At 40.1% G+C, this 13,382-nt stretch overlaps 1 protein-coding gene across 3 annotated transcripts in view; it reads right to left on the bottom strand.

Moving 5' to 3' along the window:
* Nucleotides 1-8,776, bottom strand: part of UHRF1BP1L (UHRF1 binding protein 1 like) — a 95,003-nt gene extending 86,227 nt beyond the window's left edge. For all 3 annotated transcript variants that reach the window (XM_025283673.2, XM_025283671.2, XM_044941457.1), the window contains exon 1: nt 8,474-8,776. Coding sequence is in view for 2 of the 3 variants with exons in the window: in XM_025283671.2 (XP_025139456.1) it covers nt 8,474-8,517 (44 nt within the window). In the remaining variant the exon portion in view is untranslated. The remainder of the gene's footprint in view (nt 1-8,473) is intronic.
* Nucleotides 8,777-13,382: the final 4,606 nt, after the last annotated feature.

The following is a 13,382-nucleotide window of genomic DNA, read 5'->3' as shown; positions in this document are numbered from 1 at the left end:
GCTGCTTAAAATCTAAGATAAATCAATCATTTATGATTTTCTTCATTCTCTCTACCACTGGTAGCACTACTACTCTATTAAATCAATACGTTTTAAATTTTATATTAAAAATAATATTTAACAAAAACGAGATAGCTATGCTACACAAAAGTTACACAAAGACTGAACTAAATAATATTAAATGAAACCAATTAGGACAAGCACTCTAAAAGACAAGCAACCTACAAATTGTCAAAATTTTAACTGCCAGAAGGCCCAGTTAAAACTATAATCCTCATTTCATTTCATAAAGAATACTAAAGAGTAAAGTCACCTATGAAAAATAACCCACAAACATCAAGATTGTAATATTGCTAAAAATGTATCCAGCTTTATAAATACATGTATTTATGACCTATGTGTTCCATGACGGCCGATGTATAAATTTACAATAGTATAAATCTATTTCTCCAGTCAGCTAAAAATGTTTCTGAACAACTACCCTGTACCACAGTACTGTGGCAGATGCTAAAGATACAATGGAGATCCACACAAGCACAGTCACTGCCCTCAGAATTCAAAGCCTATCAGGGTTATTCTGCCCTTAAAGAGATGAACAAGAAGCTTTTGTTCTAAAATAAATAAAAAACAGTAGAGGAAAACCCCACAATGTTATAATAACAGTGGCAGAAAAGAAGCCACAGATTCCTCTCTTAATGGTACTTTTGGGTAGAAAAAAGAGTACATACAGCTAAAAGTGTCTAAAAGGATAGACTAATATAGAGGTTCAAAATTTTTATACAACATGCTTTTTGGCTGGGAGAAGTCTCAAAATAAGTCAATGAATTATGAGACAGACCAATAACAAGTATAATGCCTAAAAAAATACATCCTGGATCATATTTGCTCAGCTCTTAATTTTGTTTTAATAATTTGGTCTTGATGTGATAACTGCTCATATTTCACTCATGGAAATGGTGTCATAAAACTTTCGAAGTTAAGTGAAAGTTGCTCAGTCATGTCCGACTCTTTGCAACCCCATGGACTATACAGTCCATGAAATTCTCCAGGCCAGAATACTGGAGTGGGTAGCCTTTCCCTTCTCCAGGGGATTTTCCCAACCCAGGGATCATACCCAGGTCTCCCGCATTGCAGGCAGATTCTTTACCAGCTGAGCCACAAGGGAAACCCCATAAAGCTTGTAACTTACATTCAATGTGAGCTAATATCAACTTGTAAACATCAATATTTAATAGAAATATTAAATTACTCATCTTAAGGAACATAGTATGCAAACTTTAAAACCTAAACTGCTAAGAGATCAACTTACTGAGGAAACATTTAGACTGGAAACTGCAGTATTAAGGCAAACTGTAATACTGCAAAAAAAATTATGCAAGTAAAAAGAAATGAATGGAGAAATTGTCCTTCCCCAACTTTAAAGAACTGCTGAGTCAAAAGACTATGTTTTCCGAGTTTCAAAGGACGGTAAGGTCAAATGATTCCCAAGTAATAAACGAATCTCCTAAGGGATACTGCAACAGGATGATAAAATACCATCAAGGAGTAAAACAGGAAATGCTGAAAACTCAAAGAAAAGCGAACTGTTAGGTGCAAACTGCAGCCTGAACAGGCAGTATAGAATAATCAAATGATGAAGGTGCTGGATCAGTGACTTAACTACTCAACACGACCTGTTAAATCTTAGCAAAGTCTAAAACCTCACGGTTTTAATAAAACTTCCTTCTAGGTGACCAGAACAAATACCTTCTGATTCTAGGATAACAGTATTACAATATCCAATAAACCACGCATTCAATCTCCTTTTCACCTGAAGTTTTCAAATCAATCTCCTTAAAGTAACTTTTCCAAGAATCAATATCTGGTTGTAGTTGTAAATTAATGTGAAAGAAACAGGCACCTTGCTCAATTTTAGATGCTTCTATGAAATGTACTTAATAGAAGAAAAGAAAAATCCACCCCCTAAAATTCAACTCACAATTTACTTTTCTGTAATTATCTATTGGCTAAGCCAAAGGATGACCACACACAAAAAACACTGACATCACTGTTGCCAAACTATAAGAGGCACAGTCTAAATTAGCTTACAAATAAAGGGATCTCCATTTATATACTTAATAGACAACCAAATTAAGGTATCCAGAGCCAAACTCCGGATCTTTTTCCATAAACCTGCTCCTTCTGCATATCTTCTCCAACTTAATTAATAGCAACTCCATCTTCTCAGCTGCTTATGTCAAAGTCATCCATGACTGTTCTCCTTCTCAATCCACATTTTATCTATTGGCAAAACCTGTGGCTCTGCCTTCAAAATACATCTAAAACTTGACTATGTATCTCAACAACTTCACGGCATCCACCTAGCTCCATGCCAGTATTTTTTCTCATCTGGCTAGTTAACACTTTTCACTAGGCCCCTGCTTCTTCCCCCGCCCTCCAATTATTTATTTCCCACTTGGCTGCAGAGTGATCAATGGTTCAAAGCCTTCCAGTGGCTTCCAGTCTCACTCAGAGTAAAAGCCAAAGTCACTACAAGGTCCCACAAGATCTGGCCCTTGATTTCTCTTTGATCTTATCTTCCTCTACTCACCTCAGTCCTCATTCCATTTCACCTATATTGGAGGCATTAATGTATTTGCCAAAAAATGACAAGTAAGCTTCCTCTTCTGGATCTTTGCATTTGTTCGCACTCCCAATTTCAGCTCTCTCCTCAAATAACACCTTCTCAATTAAGCCTTCTCCATATCTGGATTTAAAATTGCAAAGTTTGTCCCCCCACCTCCGTGCACTTCCTACTCCCTTTCTCTTATTTTTTTTCAATAGCAGTGTACTTCACATTTAATTTAAACGTGAAGGTTTATTAATCTAATTACTCTCAGCCTTCTCTGATTAAAATGTAAGCTCCACTAAGGACAAGGAGTTTGCCCCAACATTATGGACTAGTACCTGGTACAGAGAAGCACTCAGTAAATATACTGTGAGGCACTCTAATCTCCCTTCATTTTGCCAGTCAGTCACAAGATCCTGCAAACACTCAACCTTTCCTAATCTCCTTAATAAATATTCCAAATAGTTAATCTTCTCAGGCCACTCTCCCTTTCTACTTATTTCTTCCGCTTTGTTTAGGGAGTATGTCTTGTTGAAACTGTCAAGAAGTTTCTTTTACCTCAATCCTTGGAGCTGGCCAGTATCCAGGCCTTTCCCAAGTCTGTTTCTCTAACCTTCTCATAAATTCTGTGGAATACTGATATCTTTCTACATTATTTTTCTACTTAATCTAATCAGAGCACCTCTATAGACTCTATGTTTCCACCCCTGAGAAATGTTCCTGAACCTTGGATTGCAAATCAAACTCATAACCATGTACCTTTCTTTAGTGATCATGTCCCTCTTTAATCAGGAATTCTTTATTAGCAGTCACCTCCTGGGATGAAATTTAATTTCAATTTCCCTAACACGGCAAATGAGGCCCTCCAAAACCTAATTTTGTTAGGTGCCTACTAAAGACACCAAATGGAGCAACAAGCCTGACTCTAAACAGTTCTCCACATGACCACATCTTTGCTGTACAACCCTTTGCCACTGCTAATTGACCCGTGGATAAACAGAACTGGGTCAAACAGATTCTCTCTGCCAGAAATCCGAAACTTCAACAGGAAAGACCAGACTGGGAGTTGTGAAAGATCAGACAGCACCCTAAAGTAGTGGTTCTCAACTGAGAGTCGTTGTACCTTCCAGGGGACATCTGGAAACATCTGGGGACCTGCTCTCATTGTCAAGACTGCAGGAGTGCTACTGGCATCTAGTGGGTGGAGACCAGAGGTGCCGCTCAACATCCTACAATGCGCAGAGCAGCTTTTCACAAAAAACAATCGTCTGGTTCAAATGTCAATAGTGCTGAAGTTCAAGTACTCTTCCACCGAGGCCCTAGGCATTGGCTGTTCCAGATTCTGTGACCCATACTAACAGCTTTCTATTACATTTCCTCTTTTAGCCTAAGTGAAACAGAGCAGGTTTTTGTTGTTTGCAGACAATATAATCTTTTTTTTTTTACAGTTTTTTTAATTGGAGTATAATTGCTCTACAATGTTGTGTTTCTGTTGACCAATGAAGTGAATCAGCTGTGTGTGGGTGCTAACGTGCTTCAGTCGTGCCTGACTCTTTGTGACCCCATGGTCTGCAGCCCTCCTGGCTCAGCTGTCCATGGGATTCTCCAAGCAAGAATACTGGAGTAGGTTGCAACCTCTCCTGCACTGGCAGGTGGGTTCTTTACCACTAGCACTACCTGGGAATCAGTTACATGTATACACATATCCCCTCCCTCTTGAAACTTCCATCCACCCCTCCCCTCTTAGTCACTAGCTGAGGACCAAGCGAAGCTCCCTGTGCTATACAGTACGTTCCCACTAGCTGCCTATTTAACACATGGTAGTATATTTATGACAGACAATATAATCTTAATTAGCCCAGTATCCTAGTCCAATAATCTGACACACATGTGTATACTTTAAATCAGTTTCTCAACCTCAAAATTATTGACATGTAGGTCAAATAATTCTTTTTGTGAGAGATCATGCTGTCCACTATAGGATGTTTAGCAGCATTCTTGGCCTCTACCTGCTAGTTAAACCCCAAGACCCAACTCTGCCGAGTCATGACAATCAAAAATGTCTCCAGACATTGCCAAATATCCTCGGAGGGGTCAAACACCCATATTTCATAACCACTGCTTAAAACCATACAAAGACTGTATTCAGGTGTAGTTTATGTCTTTGCAACACCCACTTGTACCTCCAGCATAATATGCCTTGAGCCAAAGGGGGAGCGGGGGAGCATTTGTATCTGAATCTTCCCCATCTCTTTTTATGTCCTGGCTTAAATGTACCCCATTTTCAAGCTTTTACTCCCTGCCCTTCACCTTTGCTGGAGCACATATGTACACATACCACAGTAACAGGTAATGAGGACTTGAGCTGAAGGTAAGCTCCTGCTTTTATTTTCTTTCTTACACTTGTTCTAACTTTTCTTTAGAGCTTTCCATTTCCTTGTGAAAAAATACTCTCCTAGAGAACTCTCCAAAACATATTCTGGACAGTTATAGTATGAAAGATCAGGATAAAATCCCCTTCAAAGGCTTTTCCTGTTTCACTTCTATTAAAGTGTAACTACACTGTAACTAATCTGCACATGTGTGCACGCGAACACACACACACTCACTCACTCACTTGTCCTCTTCAGTTTCAGATCTGTTTCAAGTATACAAACTTTTTATTAACAATGAAAGAGATGCTCGGAATACAAACTAAACAACTACATAGGGAATAAGTATACAGATTTACACTTCTCAAATAGTTCATCATTTGCTTTAAGCATTTGTTAATCTCTAAAGAATAATTCTCTTATCAGTTCAGTTCAGTTCAGTCGCTCAGTCGTGTCCGACTCTTTGCAACCCCATGGACTGCAGTGTGTACAACTCTTTGCAACCCCAAGGACTGTAGCACACCAGGCTTCCTGTTCTTCACCAACTCCCAGATCTTGCTCAAACTCACGTCCATCGAGTCAGTGATGTCATCCAACCATCTCATCCTCTGTTGTCCCCTTCTCCTCCTGCCTTCAATCTTTCCCAGCATCAGGGTCTTTTGAAAGGAGTCAGTTCTTTGCATCAGGTGCCAAATTACAGCTTCAACTTCAGCATCAGTCCTTCCAATGAATATTCAGGACTGATTTCCTTTAGGATTGACTGGTTTGATCTCCTTGCTGTCCAAGGGACTCTCAAGAGTCTTCTCCAACACCACAGTTCAAAAGCATCAATTCTTCAGTTCTCAGCTTTCTTAAGCCTTTGTATCTGAATAACACTGGTTTTAATCTTAAATTTTCACCACACTTCAACCTCCAAGCTTGGAGTAAGCACTCTTTTTCTCCTGTTTGTTCCTACATTGTCTTCTTTATCTCTTAAAGTGTCATTTTCATAGTCCTTTCTTTCCAGGATACCAAAGGTACCATATTTATTCAATTATTCAATTGTCCATTATTTCCTAAAACCACAGGAAAATTGGCCATGCCCAATATCTGTGATAATATTGGTAGCTTAAAAAAAAAAAAAATAGCAGTATGAAGCACAGTCAATTCATTGTTGCCATTCATGCATTCATTCAAAAAATAGTCATTGAGTACCTACATTATTCTAGATTCAAAAAAAAAAAAAACCTGCCCTCATGGAGTTTACATTCAGTACAGAATACAAATGAACTGCAAATAAATAAGTACATCTTATTACAGATGAGGATGAGTGCTACAGAGAAAAGAGTGGTCAGGTAAGCCCTCCATTAAGAAATTACCATGAGTTCCATTCACTAGTCATAAGAAATGTCTATTATCGGAAGATAGTATGTTCTGAGTATTTCCAATCAAACTGTGTTCCGGATGGTTAGATCAGTATAGTGACATCTTTATTACTGAATAATCTATAAAATTAAGTTTGACCTAGATAATTTCAGAAGTTCATCACTACCTGAGTAACAGTAAATTATCACAACACCCACCTTGTTTCTTCTATTGTCATCCTTTATATTTATAAATAACTGTATTGCTCTTAGGAAATGACAGCAACAGCAGTAAGGTTAATATCTTAACCAAGAGGATGAATTAGATACTCTTCAGTCACTTGACTTAAGGAAGTTTTGAAACATGAATTAACTGAAAACTTAAGTGCTTCAAAAACACATCTCAAAAACATCATTAGTTAACAGTGCAATTATTAGAAATCATACAGATTAAAAAAGTAATCCTCTATATGTATAACTGACTCACTATGTTGAATACCTGAAACTAACACATGGTAAATCTATACTCTATTATAAAAAAAAAAAAGAGTAATTCTCAAGATTCAATTATGAATGTGTCTGTTTTGTGAAGTAAGCCATTACCTTTACAACTAATTCGTAAGAGTCCTCATCAACGGGAGTTCTATAAGAGAATTAAACTCTAATGTCCTAAGGTTCTTAATGACTGAACAAACTTTTCTCCTGTGCATCTAAAATGGAACTAGCTATGTAAATACTGTCATCCCCGGGAGAGTGAGAAAATAGAAATTCAAATCATTTTCTGTAGGTGCAAATTTTCTTGTGAACTGAGTATGAGAAAGGCTGGAGGACATCTGACAAGTCAGATCTTACTTAAATCATACAAAATAATGATAAAATCTTCCAAAATGAAGTTATTCATTATTGGATCATATGGACAATTTCAAAAGAAAACTTCCAATTAGTGATACTATTAAAAGAAATGTATAATCATCAGTCTTTCTATACTTGGTTACTTTAAAAAAAACCTTTATCTTATTCAATGTTATAAGTGAGGAAAATATTTGCTGAATCACAGAATTAATAATTTTGCTTTCCAGCATACAACCTGTGGTATACAACGATTTGGACAACCAAGAGCTCTCTTTACTAGGAAAGTATATTATCACATCCAAGTGTTTTCCTAAAATCAGTTAAAAGTAATCTTTAACTTAGAAATAACAGAGGAAAGGGTCATAATCAAGCATTCTGAATTCGCTGTTAACAACTTGGAAACAAGATCCTACATTTAGCCTGTGTTTTGAGACAAATATGGAAAAGTCAGGGGCAGTAACAAACTGCCAGCTTTACTGAGTCATGATTCTGACTAAAACCGCGTTATGAAATGGAAAGGCTGACAAGTCTTGGGTTTGTTACCACAGATGTTGACTCCCTGAATTTATGGATCTTAGATTTTAAAAAACAGTAATAAACTCTGTACGAATGATGTGGGGCTAAAACGACTCCAGAAAAAAACTTGCCAAAGTTGGTAACTCTGATTATTTACCTAAAACAAATCCTAACTGTGCAAACAGGCACACCCTCTAATGCAGAGACAGACTGGGAACGGCGAGGCAGGGTGAATTCAGAACAATAACAAGGTTAACGTTTCAGTGAGAAGACAAGGCTCAGCCCTAAGAGTCCACACTGCGCTAGACGCCCTGGGTTAACGGAACCGCTCATCTCCGAATGGAGGCGAGCAGACACCGAGCACCTGGGCGGCGCCAGACCATCTCCAGTCTCCGCGCTGGACCGCCTGAGAGGGTCCTCCCGACGCCCCCCAGACGCGGCGTCGGGGATGATCCCAGCCATCAGTCTCTCCCTGCAACCCAACACGCTCCTCCGTGAGCCGATCGGGGGAGAGAATCCATCTAGCGGCGCCGTCCAGGGGCGAACCTGTCTGTGGGCGACCCGGACCGGGGACGACCCCATGCAGGCGCTGACTCGCGAGGCCAGCCCTGAGTGCAGGGGCCAAGGGAGATCAGGGGCCGCGACCTCTGCCCCTCTGGAGCAGGGAGTCCAAGGGTCGCCTCCGGCTAGGCTGCCAGTCCCCGCCGCCCCTGAAGCCGCGGGTTGCCTCTGGTACCCCGCTAGGGCGGAGGCGGGCTTGTGCCCACGCTCGAGGCTCTAACCTGGAAAGGTGCTTCAGGATCTGTTTCTTGATGAGCCCAGCCATGGTGCCGAGGCGGGAGGCGCCGCGCTCTCTCTCAGTTCTTCACTGCCTCCTCTCTTCGAGGCCGTCTCCTCTTTGTCCGGATTCACCCGGCCGGAGGAGAGGCTCGTGAGCACTCACGCCCGGGACAGACCCGAGGCCCCGGCCGAGGCCACAGCCGCCACCGCTGCCGCCAAGGATCCGAAGCATTGCGCTCAGGCAGCCACGGCCGCCGCCGGCGCCATCTTGGCTGCAGCATCACCTAAGAGACCTGGGGGAGGGCCGGGGAGCCGCGGGCGCGAGGCGGGGCGGGGCGGGACGGGGCGGGGCGGCGCTAGGTGGGGCGGGGCAACGCAGGCTCGGGAGGTTTGTTGTCCCGCTTCCCTTGCAGGGTCTCGGGTCCGCGGTCCTACCTGTCCCTGATTCTTTTGAATGGTTTGGCTCCCAACCCCAGAACCTTCTGGGTTTTAGACCTCCATCCTCAGGCTCTAGTGTCCTTCACTGAGTGCTTCGTCCATATCTCACTTTTCTTTTTCATTTGCCTGTCAGAATTGACTCCACAAAGTGCTGATTGCTTTGCTTTCTTTACTTATTCAGTTTTCTTTCTTTTTTTTTTTTTTTTTCAGTTTTCTTCATATTCTTCTTTGCTTAGATATTCTGTGTTACCCTGGCCAAATGCTATAATTTGATGTTTCCTCTAGAAATTCTAAGGAAAGTGAAAGTTGTTACGATGTGTTAATAGAGTCCAGGACCAGGACGTTAGAAGCCTAAATTCTAGTTTTGGCTCTAGTATTTCCTAGTTCTATTAACCTGGAGAAAATAATTTCTTACTTTTAGCCTCAGTTTAATTATCTATACAATAGGTTAATATCAGCCTTACCCAACTCACTAGGTTGCTGTATCTAGAGAAATAAAGGTGTAAAATTTCACTTTAAAATTTCTGTGAAAAGGAAGGAAATAGTTGAAATCAGGGAGAGCTATTACAGCTCTGCACCTTCATTCGACCCAGCCCCAAACCAACACTTTAAGAGATGAAAATGACCATTCAGTGTCATCTGAAAAGGGAAGGGGAAATTACACTACCTCTGAGGGATGTATCAGAAAAGTCTGTGGGAGTGTATGGGAATGGCAAGGGGATAGTTTACATATAATCCTGACCCTTTTAAAGCAAGGGAAAGCAGATACTTGTGGATTGACTATACTCAGTTTACTCATTTATAATGCACTAAAAATAAGGGACTATTTAAGTAACTAGGTAGCCTGAACGAAAACAAACTTTTCCTGTCATCAAGAAGTTAATTAACAGCCTCAGATGAAAGATAAATTCCTATGCTAAGACCCTGAGCTCTGTAATTAGACTCCTTCAAAGGCTGACTTGGCCACTTTGCAGGCAGAGTGTAAACTTGGGCAACTTATTTCAATCTCAGCCTCAGTACCTCATCTATTGGAGATAAAAGTATCTCACAATTTTGTGAGGATTAAACACATATACAGTGTTCAACAAAGTACCTAGCATATGTCAAGCTCTTAATGCTATTATTATCCTTGGCATATTGGAAACAGAAGAAAAAGGTCATGAGAACACAAAGGATGAAGTGATTCTATCTTGTTTAGTCAGAGATGGGATTTTAGTGGAGATGTTATTTCAAGGGTGAGAATGTCAGCTTAATGTTAAATGAACTGGCTCCAAAGTCAGACTTGGATTTGAAACTTCACTCTATCAGCTGAGCCACAAGGGAAGCCCAAGAATACTGGAGTGGGTAGCCTTTCCCTTCTCCAGTGGATCTTCCCAACCCAGGAATCAAACCAGGGTCTCCTGCATTGCAGGCAGATTCTTTACCAACTGAGCTATCAGGGAAGCCCTAACATTAAATGAATGGGCTCCAAAGTCAGCCTTGTATTTGAAACTTCACTCTGTGGATTTTTAGCTTTGTAATGGTAGGGAAAGTACCGAACCTCTCCAGCCCTGTGGTATTATTTACCTTCATGAGGTTGTTGTGAGGATTAACTAAGCTAATGCAGGTTAAATACCTAGAGAGTGCCAGACAACAGAATGTTGGCTATCATTACTAACTCACTAGAACGTTTCAAGTAGGTGGAACATAATTATGAAAAAGGACAGAAGTGTCAAAGTCCATGACTTCTAAATGGCAAGTAATCTAATGTGCTGGAACAACATGAGAATTCCTTTTCAAAGTAAGAATTATTAAAGAATATTTCAGGTTAATAAGTGTAGTTACAATATCTTTTTCTTTAGAAAACACATGGCAGTAATTTCAACTTGAATCTCCTTTAACTGAGAGAACACCTATCATAAACCCACCAAAAATTCTATGGTTTAAATTTACGTTTTTGTTCATTGCTACTTAATTTTCAAAGTATGATTTTCAAAAAGTTAAAAACATGCTGCTGCTGCTGCTAAGTCGCTTCAGTCAACTCTGTGCGACCCCATAGACGGCAGCCCACCAGGCTCCCCCATCCCTGGGATTCTCCAGGCAAGAACACTGGAGTGGGTTGCCATTTCCTTCTCCAATGCATGAAAGTGAAAAGTGAAAGTGAAGTCGCGACTGTCATACAAATATATAATGAATGTGCATCAAAAATTTAACTCACATTAATGCAGGAACCAGCAAGATAGGATATAAAGTTAGTTCACTCATTAATGCAACTTAAATATTTGCACATGTTCAGTATGTATATCAGAGTGATATTTTTAACCCTTTTAAAATTACACACTGCCAAAATATACATGTATTTGAAAAGTAATAGTCACAGGCTTGAGATTATGTCTACTAAAACCTGGAGGGGTGGGAAGAGAGATTGCATGGTGTGAAGGTGAATGCAGTCAGAGCTTTTACTGAACAGTCTGTGCTGAAGTTGGCTCAACTTCATACTCAGCCAGTTCATAGTGGCTTATGAACCAGCTGTGCACGTCTCTTTCCAACTGTGTGTTCCAGTGTTCGGTAACTTCAGGAAAGCTTGTAATCAGCCATTGTAACAGTATTTTCATTGTATAAAATGGTAAACACTAAAATCTGGACTTTTTCCCCTGGATATCCAGTTGTTAAATATTTACCAGCAGACAATGTAGGATGGGTGGAAGGGAGATGAGATTGCAAATGCATGGACATTATTTCATAGGCAGTTTCAAGCCCTGGAAAACTATGGTGATTGAATTTGGGAAATATGATGAGATCTTTGATTTAGAAAAATATTTCTGATAATCATACTGGCAGTATAGAGGACAGAACATATTGAGAAGAGAATGGAAATAGGAACCTTGAGAAGCTTGTAACATTACTATTTCTGGTGAAAGATGAAGCAGTATCAGTAGAGGCAAACAAACAACCAAAACAAAAAAGTCAAGGAAAAATTCCAGGATTAAGTGAAGGATTGCAGTTGAAGGTAATTGAGGCTTCTCGTTTGAGGCAGTAGGTAGATACTGGGGCATACCACTAATTGAGACAAGTAAGAGAGGTGGAACAAGCAGTTTTGGAGATAAAATTGTTTTGAATGTTACATTTAAGGTTATTTCACGCTGTCTGGATAGAAACATTCGGATTGCAATTGGGGGTGGAAGTTCTTTAGGATTTGTTCAAGGATAGCTGAAGCCAAGAACAAAAATAACCTTGATCTGGGATCAGGGAAAAATGAAGGAAAGCAAAAAGAAAAGCTTAAGTGAGAAAGGGCTTAAAACCAGTAGAGATAGAATGGAAACAGCCTATTTTAAAAAAATGAGAGGTAAATAGAAATGGTGACCACTCTATGATGTAAGATTGATAAAATATTTTTTATATGAGGGAGGCTATCGATTTAATAGTTAGAAAATTGATTACTAAAATTGGATACAACTAAATTTGAAGTTTCAATGACTTTTTTTACAAAGAATTATAGACACCAGTAGAGTGCCTGAGGTGTTGGAGAAGACTCCTGAGAGTCCCTTGGACTGCAAGGAGATCCAACCAGTCCATCCTAAAGGAGATCAATCCTGGGTGTTCATTGGAGAGACTGACTTTGAAGCTGAAACTCCAATACTTTGGCCACCTGATGAGAAAAGCTGACTCATTTGAAAAGACCCTGATGCTGGGAAAGATTGAGGGCAGGAGGAGAAGGGGACGGCAGAGGATGAGATGGTTGGATGGCATCACCAACTCGATGAACATGGGTTTGGGTGGACTCCAGGAGTTGGTGATGGACAGAGAGGCCTGGCTGCTGCGGTTCATGGAGTCACAAAGAGTCGGACACGACTGAGCGACTGAACTGAACTGAGAGTGCCTGACTTTGAGAAGTTTGCCATGGCAAAGGCAATAGGATGATCATAAAATAAAAGGATGATGATGACAATGACAATGATGATTACTACTACCAGGTACTTGACTTTTATCATTTACTCTTCATAAAGCAATTCTGCAAGGGGAAATTATTATACTACTCCATTTTACAGATGAGGAAACTAAGGTAACACATGTAGTGGCAGAGTGAGGATTTGACCCAAGAGTTTGAAAGAAGAAACAGCACTCTTAACCACTATCTTTGATTTCAGTAATAGGACCTAATTCAAAAGATTAAATTAAAATTAAAGATTAAATTAACTTCAAGATTAAGAAATACACCCAAAACCCAAAATTTAACCACATGCATTAAATGTTGTGTAAGTATTAACCCTTATCTTCATCACCCAAGGTTACACAGCCATTTTGTGGCAGGTCCGGATTCCAATTTTAAATTAATTCTCTTAACCAATACGATACTGTGCAGTGAGCCCAAGTCATCACGGGAACATACAGGAGGAATACCTAATTTTAGGAAGGGGAACGGAGAGGGAGTGTGTCAGGTGTCGAGAAGCTTTTTTCGGTAAGACACAAAGCTCGGTCCAGAAGAGCAAGCGG

This window comes from Bubalus bubalis, chromosome 4, assembly GCF_019923935.1.
Source record: "Bubalus bubalis isolate 160015118507 breed Murrah chromosome 4, NDDB_SH_1, whole genome shotgun sequence".
Lineage (NCBI taxonomy): Eukaryota > Metazoa > Chordata > Mammalia > Artiodactyla > Bovidae > Bubalus > Bubalus bubalis.
The sequence above is the reverse complement of the archived record's forward strand: the minus strand, read 5'-3'. Positions and strand labels throughout refer to the sequence as shown.